The sequence below is a fragment of the Durotheca rogersii genome (assembly GCF_024521655.1).
Source record: "Durotheca rogersii strain YMJ 92031201 chromosome Unknown GGS23scaffold_1, whole genome shotgun sequence".
Taxonomy (NCBI): Eukaryota; Fungi; Ascomycota; class Sordariomycetes; order Xylariales; family Xylariaceae; genus Durotheca; species Durotheca rogersii.
This window is the reverse complement of record NW_026251232.1, coordinates 2617603-2639434: the sequence shown is the minus strand read 5'-3', so window position 1 is coordinate 2639434 and position 21832 is coordinate 2617603. Positions and strand designations below refer to the sequence as shown.

Genomic DNA, 21832 nt, shown 5'->3' with positions numbered 1-21832 from the left:
GTAACCATTTTACCTTGTGCATTGCCACTAAATTCCTTTCTCTTCTTCTGCTACACACAATTCTTTCCGTCTATGCCAACTCCCCTCTCTCTCCCTCTCCACCCATCAACTAACTATCTGTCTTGGTGGCTCTTATCCTTCCATCTGGGCCCATCTTCACTCATGGGTTAGGGGCGTTTCCATCAAGTTTTCCTAGCGTCGGACGCGCATCGGTCACATCGCCAGCACAAACGACGCGTCTGCCGGCAGCGCAAATACGAAGCTTTCGCTCCCACACTCTCGAGCCTACCTCGAAGAGAAATCAGCCTAAGCACGAGTTCATCATCGCGCGGCCGTCACGACGAGCTCGGGAATCCCACCGCAAGATTGGCCCGCCTTGCACTAGAGCAGCTAGGCCTAGGAAGGTTACTCGGACTAGTACCACCGACTACGGGTTAGAACCTTGAACGCGCAACACCTATCCCTCGCTAAAGCTTCTTGCGGGCCCCCGCTGCTAACGCATGCCTCTCGCCGCAGCCGATGCCTACCAAGGCAGTCGCTCCCCACCACAGCCATAGGGTGCGCTGTGACGGCCTGAAGCAGAGCACTCTCCGCGGCGTGATGGATACGACGCTGCGCGTCGTGGAGACGGCGAAGTGAAAACACCAGTGGTGCCCCGGTGTGAGCGGGTCCGGCGAGGGTATGCCCGCGTCGACAAAGAGCCCAAAGTAGGTGTGCACGTGGTGCCGTCGGAGGCGCTGGACCTCGAGGGCGTAGACACGGTCCTAGCTCACTTATCCTACAACTGCTTCTCGGCCGACAGTCCCCTGGGGGGAGCCGACCCGACGCCCGAGGATGTGTCGGAAGTAATCCATCATGCCAGAGTCTTCTACCAGGTTATCAACGGGGAGACGCTTCGGGCTCTCCTCCTAGAGGCTAAGGCGACGTTCTCCGATGCCAGTCAAACCCCCCAAAACTTGAAGACAGAGTTGATTGGTCGGGCACAACTCTTGCGATCAAGCCTCAACTACGGCGGGACTATTAAAGCAAATCAGGGGATCCTCGAGCGGGCCAAAACCATCTACATGGTGCACTGAGGCGATGTTGAGGCGAAGGTACTAGATCAGATGTAGCGGCTCTAGAACTTCACCCTAAGCAACGCGTATCCCGCTTCGCATTGACAATAGAGTAGGCGAGGCAGAAGAGCGTATCGAGATGAATCTGACCGAGCTCGTGAATTTGAGTACGCTTGCTTGTGTTATGCACGCTGTGCCTCACGTTAGGGGTGTGTAGGGATGGCAGAGGATGGGAGGGTATGAATCGGGGGCTTAACGTCTGGGTATTCAAGATAGGCAAATAGAGGATATACCCTCATGGAAATGAAGAACGACGGCAAGGCTTTGCGCTGAGGCCTTGGTTTAGTATCTTACGCTGGATGTAGTAGAGCCGAGCTCCTCGGGTGAGTCAAAGCAGTACTAGCTTACAAGAATTTCCTTGTAGGGATTTCCGAACACGTCGTCCCGGGGACGAGTCCGAAGATGTTTGAGTAGAAAGTGTGTGGGGGGGTAATCAAGGCAGTTTAGTGCCGCGGCGCCGCCGTCTGTCGTATGCCGGCCAAACAGGGCGGCATGGAATTCTTCCCGTGGCCTCACGCTCGTCAGCACGCTTCCAACTGCGCTGCTCGTTCGTCCATTTTCCGCATCATAGCTGTCTCCTCATCGACCATGTCGGCATCGGCGTCGTCGTCGCCCTTAAGCACGTTCCCCTGCGCGACAACGCGCAATCCCCTGTCGGTGAGCTCGGCCTTGACCATGGCGCGAGTCACCATGCCGCGACCCCAGAGGCGCGGGGTGGCGCCGCGGCGGGCGCGGGCCCAGCCGTCGAGGCTGCGCAGCGCGAGCAAGAGGAAGCCGAGCTCCTCGCGGTCGACATCGAAGGCCTCCCACCAGTTGCAGGTGGGGACGCGGGCGCCGGGTTCGAACGCGGCCGTGTAGATGGCGGCGACGGCGAGCGCGGCCGGCTGGTGGGTCAGGTACAGCAGCTGCGGCGACAGCAGCGCCGCGTTGAGGTACGCTACGGCGCGTCCCGTCGCCGCCGACCGCGCCTCTCCCAGGAAGTCGAGCGCCTGCAGGTACGTCACCGCGAGCCCGTGCGGCACCACCGCGTGCGTATCGAACGAGAGGGCCATCAATACCCGCGGCTCGATGGCGAACACGCGGTTCCGGAAGGCCTCGTACTCCGACTCGGTGAGAAAGTCTGTGGACGGATCTGCCTCGCCACCAGCGTCGCCTTTATTGTGACCATCCATCTTTTCTCCTGCGCTGTTCTTGGTGCCTCCCTCGTCCTCGGCGTTATCCTTCTCGCCAACCCCCTCTTTTTCCTGTCCATCTCCTCTACCTGCAGTACTGCCGTCTTCGTTTGCCCCCTCCTTAATTCTCGCTATGTCTGACGGGTCGGTTTCCCTGAAGAAGGGCGAGCCAGGGGATAGTAGGTATGCGTAGACGTTGTATAGGTCGCGGATGGGTCGGGGATGGGCGCTGGGCTTGGTGATGAGGTAGAGGACCGTGGCGGAGAGGTCGCTGAATTCGTAGGCGAGCGGGCCCTCACCGACGTCGCCGCAGGAGAGCGAGAGCAGGTATCGCGCCAGCACGATACACGCCTGCGCGGTGATGGACTGTGGCAGGCCCAGCAGGATGCCGGCAGACTGCGTCAGGCACTGTGTGGCGAAGAAGATGATGTCCCGCAGGTCTTCTGGCAGAGCGCCGAGGGTCCGGCGGTACAGCTGGTCGGTCGTTGCGAGAGGATTTGAAATGTGTGTCAGCGTCTCTGCTGACATTGCTGTTGGCGTTTTTATCACCCTAAATGCGCCTCTTCGTGCTGCTTTTGCTTGATAACTGACTGGGGCTTTTTTGTCGAGGCGTGCAATACTAGTAGAGGCGAACGTCGCATGTTGAGGCTGAGAGAGAGGAGAAACTCCGTTTTTGAGGCTCAAACAGCCACTGAAAAAAAGGTGTAGGGATCGTAACCAATCGGCTGCGGGTCTCGGCAGCTGCCGAGGCCCACTCAGTAGCAGGCAGCCGCGCACTAAAGACCCCTGGATCGTACCTGCCTGCCTTACCTGGGTACCTACCTAGGATGGTTGACGGCAACTGAAGGAGCTATGGCCTGCCTACCTCCTATGTGACTGAGATGTGCCTGGCTAGTACATAGGTACTTCCGTCGAAGTGCCGTCCCATGTTGCCTTACAGGTACCTACCTCTACCTGTAGGTACCTATAAACTGCCATGGATCCCTCAGGGCCCTCCTATGACTAAAACTCCCCAGGCGACCCGTAGCCAAGATCCTCAGCCAGACCTGCTCAACTCTCAACTTCAACTCGCCTAAGTGCGTCCTGTCGCTCTGCCTACAGCCTACAACGGGTGCCTGAGGAGGCCGGCAATAATTCATCATTGCTCACCTTAGCCTCTCTTCCTGCCTGGCTCTCCGCCCTCGCTCTGCTTTAATATCCGCCTTCATGCGTCGTAGAGGGGCCGATGATACCACAGCCTTCAACGGCTGGCCGCGTTTGCGGCACGTCCTCCGTCCCCGTCGAGCCTGGCTCTCTCGCAACCTTGTCCACACCCCCCTGGCTGTTCGTTGCTTCGACCTGCCCTACACTGACGACGGGCTACTACTACATACCTATGCTGCCACGCTCCCTGGCCGTCCTAGAAGTCGCGGTACAAAGCTGCCGTAACGGTTGCTAACCGGCAGTTTTTCACCGTTGTGAGTCTTAGCATACTCGCCAATCTAGAGACGATCAGTCCGGTTCGCTGCTGAACCGTAGGTCCTCTAATGAAATCGGGTTGTGTTTTGCTAGGCCTCCTGGATATTGCCGACTTCCCCGTCGAGTAGATTTGCTCCCATACCGCCAACCAACTCGACGTCCTGGCAGGCAACTGCATATTCGGCCCTTGTTAGGTTCCCTACCGGGATGACGAGGTTCGTGGGTCGAATTTGTAATAATCCTGCGGCCGGTCCATAGCCGGCATCCGAACGTACGACCTGTTGCCCCATCTACGAGTCGGGATTTCTCCGTGGGGGTCATCAACCCTACCGGGCAGCACTCGTTCATATGTTAAGGCACTCAGATCTCCGATTCCCCGAATCCAGACCTTTCTTGCTCGGACCGCCGGCTTCGATGCCGACAGGATTCAATGCCTGGGCTGCAGTGCCTGTCCTAATTTAACCAGAGTGGCCGGCCGCCGCATGGACCTGGGCTATTGCGAAGGCCGTCGAGTAAATCGTACGTCGACGTGTATATGCGTGGCCATACTACGCGGTATAGCCAACACGCCGACCCAAAGATCCGCTGTGGTTGGTTTGTAACACTCACTCGGCTGTCTCCCTGTTTAGAGGACAGCCTCCCGCCAGTTTCGCTCCTAGGGTACTGCAGTCACTTCTGCCCCTTCGCTTCCTCTCATAACGATTTGCCCGGGGCTGTTATATCACCACAACACAATTACAGCGCATATCACGACAATTATATCTGCCGACATATGTTTTCACTAGCTCGGATTTTGGCTCATTATCATTGATCGAAGCTTGCACGGTCTTCCGCCGTGTCGTATTCGATTCGCGTACTATGTAACACCCACGGTCTCTCGATCAGCAACCCAAGTATTAATCGTATGACTCACTCGAGCGTATGAAGAATCCAATTATATTTCTATTTTTTCACCTCTTATCACTTCATCTCTATCATTATATTATCTTTTTTTTCAGCTGGTGAGCATTTGCCTCAAAAGGAACCCCGATGATGTTGCCCCTATCTGGAAGTCGAATTTTGGCCTACGAATTTGTACTCTTGCTGATTATCTTAATGCCGCATCTATGTGAGTTTCACAGTTGAGGGCACAGCATGTATAGAGTGTGTGTGTGAATATCACATGCTGTCCTAACGGTGTTTACAATAGAATTGGAGACATCGACATCGACAAAGGGCCTTGCCCAGACTAAAAGATTTATTGAAAAGAATCTTAAGACAATAAACCTGTTGAACTAGCCTTCTTTCATCGCCCATAATGTCTTGCTCTCTGCTGAATGTGGGCTACCCACTGTCGCTTGTCTTCAAAGAGAACGCAATACGGACAACAATGGAACCAGGTAGTCATATAGATATACGAATATGTATATATACGCATGAGACTCCTGCAATACTCAAGCTAGTATTAGAGATTGGACAGAACCAGAAAATACCCATACGTTTCTACAGTAAGTACCTATATCCCGAGCTAACTAGCCACCCCCATCATGTGCAACGGAACCCAGACCGAGATGTCCTGTGGACACCTCCTGACGCACTACACGCAGCGCTGCCCGAAGAAGTGCTCAGAGCTGTCTATCAAGCTCGATGAGCCGCGTGCATACCTCCCGGACACGTGTGCGCGGTGCGACCCAGAATACAACGCGTCACGCGCGCAACGCTTTTACGCCGACCGTCATGAGAAGGTTCTCGAGCAGCTATACCGTGCCATCACCGCCGCCCCGGCTTCGCCCAGCGACGGCCCTGGCACGCCCAAGAAAACAGAGCAACAACATCAGAAAGATGTCAAACGCTGCCTGGGACGCCTCGAGATCCTGCAGCGCAACGGCAATGCGGCCGTCGGGCGCGCCAGATATGGCCAGGTGCCGACGCCGGGCTCCACGGCATCGCCCGTCTACGCCGGATCCCGGGCGAAACTCGACGTCGAGTTCCCGCACAGGGGTCGCGGCGCGGAGCTGCCCCCGGGCGTGACGTGCCAATGGATACGTGGCCGGTGCATGTGGATAACGTCGGGAGAGCACATGTGGGGGAAGAGCAGATGCCGCATCAAGAGGGCGTATAGCAGCCCCGCAGCCGCCATCGCCGCCGTAGAGGGACTCCCGAGTCCCATGCCGCGCCTGGGCGCAACGCCACGGAGGGAGCGCCCAGACCCGTTCGCTAAGGCGGCCGCCGCGGTCGAGGGGCGCGAGTTCGATGACCGGCCGCCCCGGTCCCCGCGTCTCAAGAGGACCAAGCCGTACATCGGCCCCCGCGATAGCGCAGTCCCCCGCGATAGCGCAGTCGTGTTCGATGACGAATACGAGCGGCCGCCGTCGCGAGCGTACATGCGGATGCAGCGGATGCAGACGCCGCCTCGAGCGCCTTCGCGGACACGGGAGTACACTAACGAGTGGGGTCAGTATAGCGGCGGCAGCACCTCCGCGTCCCCTAAACCAAACGGAAAGCGGTATGCAGAGCCGAGTGCCGACCAAGACGACGACTGGGACAGCGATGGGATGATGCGCTCAGCCCAGCCGCTCGACAAGGGCAAGCAGCGCGAGGAACCGCAAAGGCAAGCGCTCGACAAAGGCAAGCAGCGCGAGGAGCCACCAAGGCAAGAGCTCGGCGGCATCACACACCACCATCACAGCAACAACACCAACTACGACACCGACGAGAATGACGACGACGTCGAGGACATGTGGCTGCGGCTGGGCGAGCGTCAGCCCGACGCGGTCAGGGTTAGGCCGTCCCTCCGTCGAGTGAACAAGCATCTTTAGCTGGAGCAAGTGCATGCGTGTAGGCGAAACATGTAGGTAGGTAAAGTACGGTAAGAATATGGTAAAGTAGAATATATATCACAAGCATCGTCCCCGCTCTTTCCTGAAAAGCATGTTATTCCCGGCTAAATTCGCTTTCCGTGATATTGATGTGACATGAGAACGTGTGGTCCGTCGCCAACGACCCCCTTCTCCTTCTCCGTCAGAGCCCTCCGACCTCGAATTCCTCTGGAAGGTCCATTGGACCTAGGTGGCGCGCGACGTCGGCGGGCTCGACGGCGATCTGGTCCCCCCTGGCCCGGGGGTGAGCCTGATCGCCAGGCGCGCCCCCTTTTCCCTTTCCCTTCCCCTTGGTCCCATCCTCCTTCTCGGCCCCGCGCTCCTCCCGGATCGCCCTCTTCGCCTTGTTGTACTCCCGGACGCGCGCGGTGGCGAGCTTGCCGGCGCGCCGCCGGTCCGTCGGGCACCGCAGCAGCGGCACCTGGATGATGGCGGCGAAGACCTCCAGGACCTTCTCGACGGCCACGCCGTGCCGCCGCGCCACCTCCTCGAAGGGGAACCGCTCCTGGCACGTCTCCGCCACGTCGACGATGAGGTTCGGCGACGGCTTGCGGTAGGTCGGCGGGATCAGCGCTGCCGCCGCCGCCGGTTTCGCGGGCTTCGTCGCCGCAGAATTCTCAGGTGCATGCTGCGGGCTGGCGATGCGGGCGCTTTGCTGGCCCGTATCCATTTGCCGCGTGGGGCCGGACGTGCGAGGCGGCGAGGCGGCGAATCTGCTGCTGCTGCTGATCGGCATCATCATCGGGGCGAAGCTAGGGCTGAAGGTGTGCATATTATTTGTCGGGGCCAGAGCCATCGTATGGGAGTGAAAGTGCGGGTTATACGGCTGGTGACATGGCATGTGTTGAACCGTGGGATGTGCCACGCCAGAATGCATCATGGGAACTCCTTGAGTTTTAGCATGCGTGACCTGCTGTCGCATTTTAGAACAGACTTGGCATGGCTGCCTCGTCGTACGATGCCTAGCAGTATGGTGAACTGGCCGACTGGATTCAGGAGTAGCTGAATACCCGGCTTTCGGCACCGGAGGGGGCGGCATGGCCGCACTTTTTGGATCCGCTCTCTGTTGTTCGGCTCGCATCGGGGGCAGAGTTCTCGCCTGGATGGCAGATGTGTTGAGAGCATAGAGCTGGTCAGTTGGTAGGCCGGCATCCAGCGAGCTAGGGATAATCATTTCCGGCCCGCCTAGGCGCTCATCAGCTGTCATACATGCCACAGGGGCCATATGATAGCCAGGGACGCCTGCGTGATTCTCACGGCCATCGAAACTCAGCATTTCCGACGCGATTGTTGGTGGCAATTGCTTAGGTGACAACTCTGGAGGGCTCAAGGGTCTCTGCCTACGAAAGGGCTGGTTGAAGGTAAACTTCTCCAGCGCCGGTAGCGAGACGCCCCTTAACGCACAAGTGAGTTCCATGGCGCTGAAGTCCGAAGGGAGCCCGACCATACCCGTGCTAACTCGCCTATCTGCTTCCTTAGGCTCGGTAGAAGCTGGTGTTGAAGGACTTAAGGGAGCTGTAGGTATCGTGGGGATAACAGGCTGGTGGGGTATAGGACTCGATCTCTGCTGGCTGATCTTCCGCCTCTTCACAGGCTGGGAGGAAATGAACTGAACTTCGTCGTCGTCTGATCTCTTCGACGGCGTAACCGCCAACGGGGGAACTGAAGTAGGCAGCGGGGGACATTGGCAAATATATCCATGCATGCCCATAAATTGCATGTTAGTTTGGCCTTGTGCCACGACCCCTGGGCATCGATGGAGGTAGTATCTTCTCAACGACATACAACATGGAAATATGGCATAGTAAATTGGCCGACTCTTCATGTACATATGCGAAGCTTCATGTCACCAGAGGGGAGAGAGCATAGGGTAGATTGTTGTTGGGTATTTGTATAAGCCAGGATCTACCAAGGTCAGTATCGCAAATGGGGGCGACTAAGACACGAAAAGCTCACGAAAGTCTCAAAGCCGCAAAACACTTAGACTGCATATGCTGCCAACTTGTCTCCTTTAAGAGGCGGTCACAGAGAGACGAATAAGGAAAGACACACCTGCTCCCTGTTGGGGAGCTAGGAAAGAGAGGTAACGCGAACAAGGGACACATAAAGATATCTGCACAATACTTAACACTACTGGTTACGAAGGGAAGCCTCCTGGTGGATGGGAATGTGCTCGAAAGAACTACCATAGCCGGAGGGGGGGGGGTCTATTGACAGTATGTCTACAGTGCTAACACAGTATGAACATGACCTTCATATAATGTAATACTGACGAACACTTTCTGTAAGTATTTTAACGCTTTCTACAAGTATAAGATACAGCAAAAGTCATCGTACGGGTTTTATTACAATCTAATATTAGCATTGCGATATAGTCATTCTAATAAGGTAGGTATTCATTACTTTCTCGATATCATATCAATTCGGACATAGATTCTAGCTAGACATTATATAAGACAGCCATTCTATCCTTAGAAAGAGCTACCAGATTGATATAGCGTTCGTATTATACCTATGTCGCATCCCAAGCTTAATTCGCTTTAGTATATGTCGCGTAAAACGTAGACGCCTACGATACGCTTTTGCGGTTCGTAGGCATATAAGGGCTGGATCAATTGGTATGTGACAGTATAGCTATGGAAATACTTTCAGCTGTAGTGATCCTTTCTAGGGGTAGTGATAATCCTTGACATGCTGTCCATGGACCCCCATCCCCCCGTATGGTATATAGGACTGGGCCTTGCCTAGAGCGCCTTCCAGTCCGCCTCTACGCGCAAATCCTGACCGAAGTATGGCTTAAAGGATAGGTAGCCCGCTAGGAAGGGAAGCAGGGCCCGTATATCGTCGCTTCCGATGACGTAAACCCCTGGAAGCTTAGGCGTACCGTCGATAATCTTAACGGGATAGTACCGGACGGGGATCTATTCCTCTGGCTATCGGTATTAGTCCGGTATATCGAAGTTTTCTTCGGCGATAATGGAGAGTATATTCTTTCCGTTATAGTTGTCGCTTTTATCGGGAAATTTCTTAGGGGCGACGCGGGCCTTACCGTCCTTACGTCGGGCGAGAGTTAGGGGTATGGTAGGTTAGAGATGGTAAGGCGGAATAGGTAAGTAGTACGTGGAAGGGTCCAGAAACCAAGTACCCCTGGAGCGATCGGCTGAGCCGTAGAAACCGAATACCTGGCTAACGGTATGGAAGGTCTAGAAATAAAACACCCGAGCGTGGTACGTATTAGGGGTAAGGGACGGCTAGGATATATATTATAAGAGGGATGGAGGAAAGATAGGATGAGATAGGATAAGGACCTGTTTTATATTTAGGACGAGAAGCTCGGGTATTATATTTTAGAGGTCCTAGATATCTCGCCTAGGGTATTTATTATTCGGTTACTAGGGAGGAAGGAGGAGGAGGAGGAGGAGGGGGGGAAGGTGCCGAGTGTAAAAACCTCTAAGGTCGGGTATCGTATTTCTAACCTCCCCTATACGGGACGCTCAGTCTCTGGGCCCCGACCAGGTGCGGAAGAGGAGGGGACGTCGAGTGGAAACAGCTCCAGGGCGGGTGTCGTGTTTCCGGGTTCATCTGCCGGTCCTCCAAGCTAGAGTTTATCTAGCAGCTTTAAGGCGCCCGTGATGAATCTTAGTGGGTATGGAACGTCTATATCTTGAGATGGGAGAGGTGGAAATATAATATCTGGTCCGTCGGGTATTCGTAGTTTAAGGACATACCCGGGTCCTGATGACAGTTTAGGGACTTGCTCGGGTCCATACTGAGACGTAAAAAGACCCGAGTGCTAGCGTATGCCTGTATAATTTCGACATACTCCTTCTTGGTCTCAGCGGGCTCCAACCGGTAGTTGCGCCGGATGCGAAAGGCCAGCTCGACGGGGCGCTTCAGGACTAGGTGTGGAAGAACCCCGGTTTAAAAGCCGTAAGATACGCCGTCGCCTTACTAGATCGCGTTAACATATACGTACGTCTCCGGGGCGTACTTCTCGGCGAAGCCTACTTGCCTCTATGCATTGGCGAGTTGCCCTAAGGCATACTTCGCCCGTTCTAGGGTACCCTTTGCAATGGTATCGAAGCTATAGACGCGCCTTAGATTAGGCACGTAGAATACAACTGCGAAATGAGGCTCCGAAAAGCCTTGGGCCTTGCGCCGCCGCGGATCGCTGAGATCCGTATGAATGGTTAGGACGATATAGGCGGCCGGGGACTCCGTCAGGGCCTTTTTAGTCAGGAAGTCGAAACTTCCAGATGATTGGTACCCGAGCGTCCAGGCCGGATTCTTTTCGAACACTGCCCGACCTTTGGGCAGGTTAAGCAGCGCGCCTGCGCGCTGCCCATATCTTGGGTTAGGGCTAGGGCTAGGTATCAGTCATAGCCACTTTGGTGCTACTCGCGTAAGTCGATCGTTAACGACGGAGAGATGCCTGGGCTGAGCTTCTGCTGAGATAGTTGGTTGCATATGTTCTCTTGGATTGGGACTGAGGGGACACGTGGATGGGATGTAGGTGGGTTGTGTTCCCTGCTAGGCGTTTCTACCAAAAGAAAAATGGGTGAAGAAAAAGAGGGGAAAGAATGGCGGTAAAGGGGAGACCTTAGGTAGGTAATAATAAACTGGGGTTGCAGCCCCGTGACGATCTTGCTACCGTTGTGCGTTCTGGCAGGTTCCTTTCGTAGCTCCGCTGCGTTATATATCAGGCATGAAAAGCGTGTTGAAAGGTGAACCTAGTTGATCAATTGAAGGTGTGAAAACTAAACTGCTAAAAGGCTTAAATACAGCATTTTACGAACAATTAGCTGTTGTGCGTTTTTCTTCAATCTGACCAATCGCAGGGCTCCATTCTGTATGCCTGATTGTTCAGGTGCCACACCGTACACGTTCTAAGTACGTAATGCCATAGGGCAACCAGCCACAAAGTGCACCGCCACCGCGGGGCCGACCAGTGGGCATCTCTTCTCCCCTAGGACAGGCACATCTACCTACCTACCTAGGAGCTTCCTACCTAACTGTCCAACAACCAGCAACCAATTTTGCGGATAGCCTCGACACAGCGTCGACACAAATCCTCTGCCAGCTTATTTTCAGCCTCCCTTTGTCCTCGGGCCCTCGTTTACTTCCTCCCCACACCACCACCCAGCCTCAAGATGGGATCAGCAGGGAAGAGTCCGCTGGTCTCATCGCAGCCTTCGGACTCTGGACTGCGCGTTGTCCTCCACCCCCTCGTTCTTCTCACCATCTCGGATTACATCACGCGACACACCCTACGGTCACAAGAGGGCCCGATAGTGGGCGCCCTGCTAGGCCAACAAAATGAACAAGAGATCACCATCCAACACGCCTTCGAATGTGCCACCGTAGAGCAGGACGGCGATGTCATACTGCACGCCCATTGGTTCACGCAGCGTTTGGAGCAAAGTGCGTGGTAGGCGTTCTTTGTCGTCGGGTTCGTAGCTGCTAACCGTGGCCCGCCCGGCAGTGAAAACCATATACAAGTCCCCCCAACTCGACCTGGTCGGCTGGTACACGGTGCTCCCCAAGAGCGGGCCGACCCCGGCTGTTCTGCCCATCCACAACTGGATTTCGTCGGAGCACAACGAGTCGGCGCTGCTGCTCGCCTTCCACCCCGAGGAGGCCGTGCAGCGCTCGGCGGGCAGCAAGCTGCCGCTGACGATCTACGAATCAAGCTACGAGGCCGACGAACCGCCCAAGACGGACCAGGACGACGACAAGGAGATGCGGGACGGCGAGCCGCCCCTCCCGCTGAGGTTTCGAGAGCTGCCGTACTCGGTCGAGACGGACAGGGCCGAGATGATCAGCATCGAGTACGTCGCGCGAGGCCCCGGCAACGCGACGCTCGTCCAGCCGCGGGAGCAGAAGAAGGCCGCGGCCAAGCCTGTGGCCTCCGTCTCCGCCTCCGCCGCCGACCCCAAAGGCAAGCGGCCCGCCGAGCCGGAGGCCCGGGAGAAGGGCCAGGAGCCGGACGAGCACATCCTCTCGCGCGAGGAAGAGGAGACGATCGCGGCGCTCACGGCCAAGGCCAACGCCGTCCGGACGCTGCAGTCGCGCGTGAACCTGCTGACGACGTACCTGGAGCGGCTGCCGCCGTCGTACCTGTCGCCGAACAGCGCGACGGACCTGGCGCCGGCCCAGCAGACGACGCCGTCGCACGCCGTCCTGCGCGCGATCCGGGCCCTCGTCAGCCGGCTGCCGCTGCTGGCGCCGCCCGACGCGGCCGCCTACGCGCTCGAGATGCTCCGCGAGGCCAACGACGTGCGCCTCATGGAGCTGCTCGACGGCGTCCTGCAGAGCGTCGCGGACGCCCGCGAACTCGGCAAGAAGCACCTCGTCGTCGAGGCCTCCAAGGCCCACAACAAGAAGGTCATCGACGGCCGCCCCGGCAACCTCGGCACCTTCACCTTCTCCAGCCTCTCCGGCCCCGGCGATCTCGCCATCTGACCCGTCCCAGGACTAGTGAGGCACACGGTAAGGGAGGTACGATGGGGGATGAGTAAGAGCAGGAGTACTATCCGACGGGGAAAACCACTCCGCAGTATCGTTTTCTGCATTTGCACGGCGAACGGGGCGTTGTATTCGGTAAAGCCACGGAGTTTCTTTGTTGGGCCATCGCTAGCCGGCGATCGAGGGACGACGGGCAGGTGGGCGGGGTTGTCAACAAGGCACCGAGAGTATGTTTCCAATGTTTACACTAGACCGGAAAATATGAGCCAGAGTTCACGTTAAACCCATGACAAGACTTGGGCATTAAGACTATTTGGCGGCTGCTTGGCAAGCCCAGAGTCGGAGGCGTAATGGTGTGACCTGCCTATCGCGAGAGTAAATGCGACAGATCAGAATCGCTCCAGCCTAACTACCGTCAACCCCCACAATAGGGTATAGGGCGATTTCTGCGCCTAATACGAATGCTACATACCTCCTCTGGTTCGTACAACACCAGCCAGCCCCACGGACTAACTCCCGCCTACCTAACCCTGTCATATGCTGTATCATGATGGATAGCAACGTAAGAGAAAACAAGGCAAGAAACGGATCGTTATCAGGTTCGTGAGCTGGAAAGTCGTTAATTTCTTCTCCCAGGTTGAAAGATTCCTGCTACCCCAGCTGGGCTTGGCATCCCCCCCCCCCCCCTTTCCCTCACCCATGTAACGTCTTATTTCCTGATTCTCTAAAAGCTACAGCGTAGATGGTAGTATGGTTCTAAATCGCGATGACGTCAGACCAGCAAGCTACGCTGAGTACTCGGGGTTGTGAATAAGTGGCGCGTCAGATTTCAATGACGACTTTCAGCACGAGCTTGCCGTCGCCGTCGACAGTTCTGCTAGCGAGTTCGAAAGCGTTCTTAGCGGCGTCGAGACCTTTGAACCGATGCGTTACCATGTCATCTAGACTCGGTAGGCAGAAGCCGGCTCCGCCATACCCCTGAGAAGAGAGCAACCTTATCCCGGTCGTGTAGGTGTTTGCGTATCGGAAAATCCCCAAAATATCGACTTCTCTCAGATGTGCGGCAGACATCGGGAGAGTCTGGATTGGGGTCCCCATGCCGACCATAATAACCTTACCGCCTGGCCGTGTGGCGTAGAGACTGGTGTGCATGCAAGACTCCTTGCCGGTACACTCAAATGCAATATCGACACCCTCATCTTCGTCGTCACTCCGCAAATCCGACGGCGGTCTCGTTAGAGAGAGAATCTCCGCTGCTAGACCCTTAGCGCCTTCGAGTTGGTCGTGAATAGAGTTCGGGAATGGGCTGGCTGGTGTTAGTTGGCCGAGATCCAGAGGCGTGGAGCTCCCAGAATTTGTGAGGCTGGGTGGACTGTTAGATGTCGGATGCCGAGGAGGGGGGGCAACGAATCCGTGGGTGGCAAAGCCTCTCTTCAGCGCATAGCCAACACGGCCAGCATCCACGTCAGTGATAGTAACAGATGTGCAGCCAGCTTGGCGCGCCATTGCAGCTGTCAGAAGACCAATCGTTCCAGCGCCCACGACAAGGGCTGTGGAGCCCGGGGCAGGGCTGGCACGATTTACTGCATGGATGGCAACGGACAGGGGCTCAAGGAGGGCAGCAGCATCAAAGGAGACGTGATCAGGGAGCCTATGATTGGAACCCGTCAGAGGTTGGAGCAGGCGACGAGGGGGGGGGGGGCACAGGACCTACTTATGACACCACGCTGCTGGATGATTTATCCTCTCCTGGAGAGTTCCTTGGAAGTGAGGAACGCTCTTGGCACTACTCCTGAACCTCATCTTCTTGCAGAGATTATACCTGCCTTTCCTGCAGATACCACACTGGCCACAAGGGATGCCAACTTCTAGAGCAACGCGATCGCCGACTGTGAAGCCGCTGACCTCAGGCCCAACAGCCATGACTGTGCCGGACGATTCGTGTCCCAGAGAGAGTGGAGCGCAAGCACATAGATCTCCATTGGCAAACTTCTTGTAGTAAGAAACATCTGAGCCGCAGATACCCGTAGCTTTGATAGCAATCTGTAGCTCTCCAGCGCCAGGTTCCTCGATATTTCTGACCTCCTGTTAAGTTGGTGTTAGCTTATCCCCTAAGAAGAATACCGGCATAGGCTGGCCGATGAGGAGGACAACGCATGTTGTGAAACAGTAAGACAATATTGAGGTAATTTGACTTACCAATCGCAAGTCTCGAGGCCCATGTAAGACGGAAGCGTTGATCTTACTTGAGCATTTCGAGTAGACGGGGAGCTGCATTGGCGTAATATCAACCGTTGCAGAGGGCGCCATTGCCAAGTGACAGCCAAAGACGTGGGGTGAAGAGGGATATGAACCAAAGTAGAAGAAGATGGGGTGGTCTATAGGGTTTAGGCTATGTAGCCTAGGGCCGGAGGGTGGATGCGAGTGAGGAATCTAGGGAGAGTCGAGGAGGGGGACCTAGAATACTTGAAGGCGGATAGCTCGAATATATCACTCGAAGGGCCAGATGGGAAAGGACACGCAGTCTGAGAGACCGGGACAAGTGGACCGAGCAAAATAGTTGCTTCCGCTCTGCTGACAAAGGGGGATAAATATAGGAGGTGAGAAGCGGTGACAATGAGTGGATGTAAGAGTGCAACATACCGAGAACTGAGGAAGACCCCCACCCCCTTATGTATCTGGAATAGAGAGAACGGCATGACGAGCTGCCCGTCTCGTGTCAGTTGCTATTAGCTGTTCTCGAGCAGGATTCTAGACAGAAACAGGTGCAGCCTGGGATGCATTATGTGAAATTTTCTAGGTCCAGTCAAACGTCAACGGGTTATCTTGAGAGGTACAGAGAAGACTCATAATCTCGGGAAGCCGTATGCAGGGAGCTTGCAACGATGCGACCATATCAGGTCTGGTAACGAAGACCCTTACTGGCGCTTTGGGTATAGGTGTGGTGTAACTGCGAGCGGCGACGTTTACACACTCTGTACCTATACATCCCTCTGGACCGTACTTGACTCTATACATGGACGGCGGACGTATTGGTGGAGGCTCACATCGTACACGACAGCATTGCACGAGCCGGGGCCCTGCTCGGGGCCGTCACCGCGCCAAGCCTCCTTCTACTCGTTTCACCCCATGTGAGGTGACAATTGGCAGCCCGCTAGCGATATCCCCTTACGGGAAAGAGGAGGACTCGCTGGCAGGATGATGCAGTTCCGGCTCCGTCAAAAATCAAACACGTATAGGTACTGGGAAGTTTTCCTCGTCCGGATAACGGGCGGCACACGTACCAGTACTGGCGTAAAGCGGCTCTCGAGGCGGCGAATCCGGGACTGGTTCCCTGGCATGGGGCCAGGTTGGGAGGGAAGCAGTGATAGCTTCGGGTTGGCAACCTATCCTCAAAAGAGGGCTGCTTTTGGTGGGATCGATGGCAACTCCGCCGAGACTACGCCCGACGAGGCTAGACCGCCTACGTATACCTAGGGTTATATGTTGTCTAAGTTAGAACTGACCGGGCCTTGGGCCACTCACTAAAAGAGACGGGACATATATCGCCGTGATTCTGATATTAAAATTGCTTGAGGCGATTAGGTGGCATATGGGAGGGGGGCCCCGAAGTTTTACACCAAGAACCCAGGTAGACCCGGCAAGATTCTAGTAGGAGAGGGGCGACCAGAGGACATGGGACCGGCCTGGCACATGGGATATCTACGAACAGGCGCTTTCGTGGTAGCAGAAGTTGGAACCACGAGAACGCCGGACGGCTGAGACCAAAGTGAAGAAGAAAAAAAACGAGGTACCCATCTTGGATAACTTCAAGAGAAAGAGTGGAGAGCACACCGGACTTTAGGCATCCTTAGAAACCTGCCTGAGGCGGCTATGAGGTACCTAGGTAGGTAGGTACCTCTAATCTAGGTATCTAGGTACCTAGATATCTCCTAAGGCGGTAGACATTGCCGGAAGAGATAGGAGGTAGTAGGTAGGTAGGTATACCCACTGAAATACCTTAAGCCCGCGTACCGAACCTACGTGAAATACCTACGGCACGGTCGACTTGACCGGCATATGCTCACTCCAACTGGGGATACGTAGGTACCTGCCTACCTGTACCTAACATCGGACCCGTACTCGAAGTAAAGTGAATTAAGGTACATAGGAGATACCCGAGGCACCTTACCCCAACGAGGCAATGACCTCAAGGCTTAGGTGCCTGTCGTGACCGGTGATATTGGAAGAAAGTACCTACGTGCCTACGGAGGTGGGAGGAGGTGCCTACCTGAATCGATGTACACGTATGCATAGTAGAGGTATGTAGGTACCTAACTCGATGGCTTCCATGTGAAGGAGGTTGGCGGAAGGTGGGAACGGCACATGCCCACCCAATCTCACTTCCCAAAAACAACAACCTTAAAAACTGGATGGCCTCTAAACCCGCTTGGCTGCGATTTCCTGTGGACCCGTACGGACCCTCTCTTGCCTAGCGGAAGGAGCATCGTACTTACGGACCCACCTTAGCTCTAGCAGGCAAGAAGGTCGATTAGCAAATATTATTTGGAAGTAAGTGACCGTGTGGGCCCGTCCGCCTTCCACTACCACCCAAGAAGCATCGCAACCTTTACATCACATTACGACCGCCAGTTACAGGAGCATGAGCCCGCTTAGCAACAACGTCGGCCTCGAGACGTCTGGGACCTCACGGCGGAGATGTTTCGAAGGATTAGCCTAGAAGGGGACGGACGCGTGCTCCTCGCTCGCTCGTCCATGCAGTTCCTCTCTCCCAGGGTCAGTTTTGCCGCTACCCCCGTCCTCTATCCTAACGACACTCTCGCACATGGCGACGGGGCCGGGAGCAGACGGGAGTCGCGCATAGCCTCCACCGTCCCTTGTCTGCTACGGTAGTAGCAAATCGTCGCAACGCCCGCCTAGTAGGGCCAGGGCAATACCGACTGCTCGACCTGAGGTTGCGACCTGAGATAGTGCATCTCAACAAATTCGGCCAGCCCACAAGCTCCATCGTACCTATCGGAATCCGTCGTGTCATGCCGTGTGCCTGGCCGCCACCGGCTGCTCCCCGTGCTGGCACGACATGAGTGCATTAACATCCTCTCTGTCAACATCCCGTTGTGCGGTTGTACAATACTCTCGACGCCCTAATCTTACGCCTGCCCTCCCCAAATATTTCGCCATAGAACCAGACGGAACTTGGCAGAGATATCGTTAGCCCTCCGGTTTGCCATGATCTAGCTCTAGAGGGCTACCTTATCGCGGTTGTCTTAATCCTGTTCGGAGCTTTCGTCGGTCTTTTTACATACTAATGAGATGATCAAATACTACGGTGAATCGGTAGGCCGGGTTCACGCCGATCGGCCTTATCCCTCGACGGGACATCGCTATTTCCACATCTCCAAAAGCACAGCCAATCGAGCGTTTTTCACCGGCCTTGACGGAAGCCGGAACCTCTTGTTTACTACGCGCGGTAGCATGCAGCAGATGACATGCTTCTCCATACGTACATATGGACGATGGAGTGATTCCCTCCCCAATCGAATGTTTTGGGGGGTTCCGTCCCCCTGGACACAATTGGAGAAATTGGAGAACGCGGCTCGGGCTCTCTAGCGCAGACCGTGCCGTGGGTAAATTATGCCTTGGGTTGGTCTAGGCCCAGCAATTTCCCGCCTCCGGTCGCTCTGTTCGCCCAAATTTCTGGGAAAGTTAGGTGACTCCTAGGCTCTCTTATTGTCCCCAGAGACGGATCTCCAGCGATGATTATATGAGGCTTCACGTATGCGACGCGGCAGGTCGTTCGGGAGCGATCCCGGGATCGACGTGGATAAGTTACTCGACGTCAAGTCGTGGTACCGATGGACTAGATAAAGCCCATTGGCAAGAACACGTCCGCACACCCTCTTCGAGCAATGGTGGTAGTGTGAAACCACCGCATGCCACGTCGTTGGACCGATCTCGCAGAGATTGTGATAGGTCGTGACGCAACTAGGACATATCTTCGAACGGGTTATTCGCGAAGACCAACCACGACGACGCTCTCTATGTCGGTCCGGCTTTCTGGCCTCATGGTGTGAATGGGACAGGTCCTGTCAACGATTCCAGCCGCTCGACCTGAAGATATCCATTTTAGACTAAGTGTAACGCAGCCCGGATCGCTCATATACCTACAGAGTAACATTCGACCCACGAGATTGAGCGAGTATTGTTTGGCGCCCCAGTTTTTGCCACCTTACCGGCAACAATGTCGAACTACCGCAGCCGAAATGGATGACGGGCCACTGACAAAAAAACGCCATGTGAATCTTGCCCAGCCATGATCCTATATTTCATCTAGGTAGATCATGGTCCGCACTCTCCCAGGCTCACCTAGCATATTTGGATTGCGGATACAGGTAGGTACTGCTACGAAGCCGGATTGCTTTTCGGGTCGGGCGTAAGGCATATGCATGTCGCAATTATGGCGGCATAATTCTCGAGAACGCTGCCGGGATGCCAGAGCCCCAAAAGAACTCGAAGCGAAAAAAAAAATTTAAGGCTACCGAATGCGGTAAGAAGCGACATGTCAACTACGGAGTCAACACTACCGGGTAGCTATGCGTATCTGTCAACTACCCGAGCGTGTTCTGCATACACAACCCTGTTTTCTATGTCCGAATTATGCTTAATGTTAGGTGGGTGCATGTGGATACGCAATATGTCCATGCACGTTGTTGGAGATTGATAGATCTGGATGAACGTACACGCCTATGCGCATCTGTCGCCGACGCCACTTACAAAAAAAAGGATGTGTTTTGCCGTCCTGGGTGCCAACTTTGGCTAGCCCGAACCCGCTGTTTTCGGCACCCTCGACCACCCTCTAGAAGCAGCCCCAAGCTCGGCCACTTTACAGAGCAGAAACTCCAAATGCGCACCATGGTTTAAGAAACCACAGGAGCTAGAGTCCAGGAGTCAGGCCACCCAGAGATACTGTCCTATCGTACTCCTGTCTAGAAATTCTAAGAGGAAACCTCAAGTCAGCTTGCCATAATTTGTATTTCATGTTCCTCTGCGATTTCTCCAAAGCTACTATATTAGACCTTCGTACTTCATCTTACTCCGTATACGTTGTTCAGGTACAACACCGTTACGAATCAGCCAATCACGGGGCTCCTTTCAGGGTACCCTAGGATCCACACCTATACCTAGCTCTCTACTTCTTTACTACTCGCTTACCTAACCTAGCCCCCAGCTCGCTTATCTAATATAGCTCGCAGCTCCCTGTTGTAGTAGCTGGCATCTCCTTTGCTCATTTCCTTCCTAGTTAGCTAGTCACTCAATTCAACCTCTTCTTCCCAGCTTCCAGTACTCTCACAGCAGAGCAACCTCAGCCCTTACGTAGCTCTCTCGATCTACGTAACAGGTTTACCTATGGGTGAGCCTCAACGGACCAACATTCTCGCTTATTATTTCCTACAGACCACAAACTTCCTCCTCTTGTATTTCCACAGGCTGTACCCAGTCCTTATCTCCAAATCAAGATGGATTGGCAAGATCCTCTTCGCAACCTACCCGCCAGCGCACCGCACCCCGTTCCGGAATCTGTGGCAGACTCGGAGCTGTCTTCAATCCTCAAAGACAGTAATGCCTAGTTCGAAAGCCGCTCTGCTGTGTTGAAAATACTGAAGGACCGCTACGTACCGAATGGTCCTGAGGATGACACTACCAAAGTTTTGCGCGCATTCGTGATGAAGCTGCCCAAGAGCGGTCAACTTGCTCTGACGTCAGAGATTCGTCTTTTCAAGGATGATCCGGCCAAGTTACGACAACCGCGTAACTTAGTAGATGCAATCCTCAAGCCCAGCATGCCGCCCTTCCCTCTTTCTTGGGTATCACATATAGCTAATCTGCTCTACTTTAGTGAGGGCAGCCGGTGGTAAGAATCCCAAGACGCCGATCACATCAGCGCCGCATCCGGATGCGAAATATGGCATGTCTTCAATCGAGGCTTCTTCTAGAGATGAACCCAAAAAATTGAAAGCTGACTGCTTGCGAAGAGAGGGCTATCGCTGTGCTCTCACCGGCTTGGTCGATACAGACTCAAAAGACGAAGTACTTGCCGGCCCATATATTCCCGCCCGATGTGCGCACATACTGCCGTTCGCACTTAGGAGATTCGACGAGCAAAGTGCACAAGAGGTAAAGCATCACCGTACTGTTCTCCCCCTTTCCCCCCTTTTCTCGAGCACTGACCAATTCTAACTGCTCCAGACTGAAAATAAAGCCACGATCTGGTGGGCTCTCTATCGGTATTTCCCAGATCTGAAGGGTCTGATCGGCCCCGAGAGCATCAACCAACATCAGAATGCTTTGACGATGTATATGCCCCATCATTTTGAGTTTGGACAGTTCAACCTGGCCTTTAGGTGGCGTAAGTGTGTCCAAGGCAGATTTGAATCCAAGGTTGACTTGGCTAATATACAAGAGTGTCACGTAGCAGTTGAACCAGCCCTTATATGCCTACATACCGCAAGGCGTAATGTAGGCGTCTACGTTTTACGCGACAATGGGTAAATAGAATCGATATCTCCCTCTGCCAAGCATCTTACCTGCTCGAGTCTGCACGTCGTGCCGCTAGCAAGCAGTCGCCTTAGGCACCTACGGTGTGTAGGTCCGTCGAGAGATACGCGCTGCCAAGGGACCCGGTTCTTATCGCAGCGACATGCTGCATGAACACATACCTACATATAGAGGCGCCTATCTTTTACCACGGTTCGACAGAAAAGCT

The 21832-nt window shown here is 54.9% G+C and overlaps 6 protein-coding genes across 6 annotated transcripts; 3 read left to right on the top strand and 3 right to left on the bottom strand.

Annotated features, from left to right (window-relative positions):
• Positions 1-1636: 1636 nt before the first annotated feature.
• On the bottom strand, positions 1637-2815 carry GGS23DRAFT_592312 (uncharacterized protein; the record flags this gene model as incomplete). The annotated part of the gene is made up of 1 exon (XM_051517862.1): positions 1637-2815. The coding sequence occupies one exon, from the start codon at positions 2813-2815 to the stop codon at positions 1637-1639; it is 1179 nt and encodes a 392-aa protein (XP_051377252.1).
• A 1984-nt stretch (positions 2816-4799) lies between these two features.
• Positions 4800-6652, top strand: GGS23DRAFT_609213 (uncharacterized protein). Its single transcript, XM_051520255.1, has one exon. The coding sequence runs from the start codon at positions 5272-5274 to the stop codon at positions 6541-6543; it is 1272 nt and encodes a 423-aa protein (XP_051377251.1). The 5' UTR covers positions 4800-5271; the 3' UTR covers positions 6544-6652.
• GGS23DRAFT_35780 (uncharacterized protein) lies at positions 6652-8801 on the bottom strand. Its single transcript, XM_051513216.1, has 2 exons — positions 8560-8801; positions 6652-8508 (listed from the first exon to the last, which is right to left on the bottom strand). The coding sequence occupies exon 2, from the start codon at positions 8432-8434 to the stop codon at positions 6746-6748; it is 1689 nt and encodes a 562-aa protein (XP_051377250.1). The 5' UTR covers positions 8435-8508; positions 8560-8801; the 3' UTR covers positions 6652-6745.
• A 2519-nt stretch (positions 8802-11320) lies between these two features.
• On the top strand, positions 11321-13356 carry GGS23DRAFT_546103 (uncharacterized protein). The gene is made up of 2 exons (XM_051515012.1): positions 11321-12024; positions 12086-13356. Exons 1-2 carry the CDS (start codon positions 11754-11756, stop codon positions 13063-13065), a joined length of 1251 nt encoding a protein of 416 aa, XP_051377249.1. The 5' UTR covers positions 11321-11753; the 3' UTR covers positions 13066-13356.
• Positions 13357-13477: 121 nt separating this feature from the next.
• Positions 13478-15615, bottom strand: GGS23DRAFT_35711 (GroES-like protein). Its single transcript, XM_051513202.1, has 3 exons — positions 15268-15615; positions 14783-15153; positions 13478-14719 (listed from the first exon to the last, which is right to left on the bottom strand). Exons 1-3 carry the CDS (start codon positions 15376-15378, stop codon positions 13891-13893), a joined length of 1311 nt encoding a protein of 436 aa, XP_051377248.1. The 5' UTR covers positions 15379-15615; the 3' UTR covers positions 13478-13890.
• Positions 15616-20444: 4829 nt separating this feature from the next.
• Positions 20445-21710, top strand: GGS23DRAFT_35486 (uncharacterized protein). Its single transcript, XM_051513175.1, has 5 exons — positions 20445-20907; positions 20966-20980; positions 21104-21243; positions 21316-21475; positions 21545-21710. Exons 1-5 carry the CDS (start codon positions 20793-20795, stop codon positions 21616-21618), a joined length of 504 nt encoding a protein of 167 aa, XP_051377247.1. The 5' UTR covers positions 20445-20792; the 3' UTR covers positions 21619-21710.
• Positions 21711-21832: the final 122 nt, after the last annotated feature.

Excerpts from the sequence above, each read along its gene's own strand:
- GGS23DRAFT_609213 (XM_051520255.1), top strand. The coding sequence starts at position 5,272 with ATGTGCAACGGAACCCAGACCGAGATGTCCTGTGGACACCTCCTGACG.
- GGS23DRAFT_35780 (XM_051513216.1), bottom strand. The coding sequence starts at position 8,434 with ATGTACATGAAGAGTCGGCCAATTTACTATGCCATATTTCCATGTTGT.
- GGS23DRAFT_546103 (XM_051515012.1), top strand. The coding sequence starts at position 11,754 with ATGGGATCAGCAGGGAAGAGTCCGCTGGTCTCATCGCAGCCTTCGGAC. Across the intron at positions 12,025-12,085 it reads CACGCAGCGTTTGGAGCAAA|TGAAAACCATATACAAGTCC; the intron begins GTGCGTGGTAGG and ends CCCGCCCGGCAG.
- GGS23DRAFT_35711 (XM_051513202.1), bottom strand. The coding sequence starts at position 15,378 with ATGGCGCCCTCTGCAACGGTTGATATTACGCCAATGCAGCTCCCCGTC. Across the intron at positions 15,154-15,267 it reads GGCCTCGAGACTTGCGATTG|GAGGTCAGAAATATCGAGGA; the intron begins GTAAGTCAAATT and ends CCAACTTAACAG. Across the intron at positions 14,720-14,782 it reads CCAGCAGCGTGGTGTCATAA|GCTCCCTGATCACGTCTCCT; the intron begins GTAGGTCCTGTG and ends TTCCAATCATAG.
- GGS23DRAFT_35486 (XM_051513175.1), top strand. The coding sequence starts at position 20,793 with ATGAAGCTGCCCAAGAGCGGTCAACTTGCTCTGACGTCAGAGATTCGT. Across the intron at positions 21,244-21,315 it reads ACGAGCAAAGTGCACAAGAG|ACTGAAAATAAAGCCACGAT; the intron begins GTAAAGCATCAC and ends TAACTGCTCCAG. Across the intron at positions 21,476-21,544 it reads CAACCTGGCCTTTAGGTGGC|TTGAACCAGCCCTTATATGC; the intron begins GTAAGTGTGTCC and ends GTCACGTAGCAG.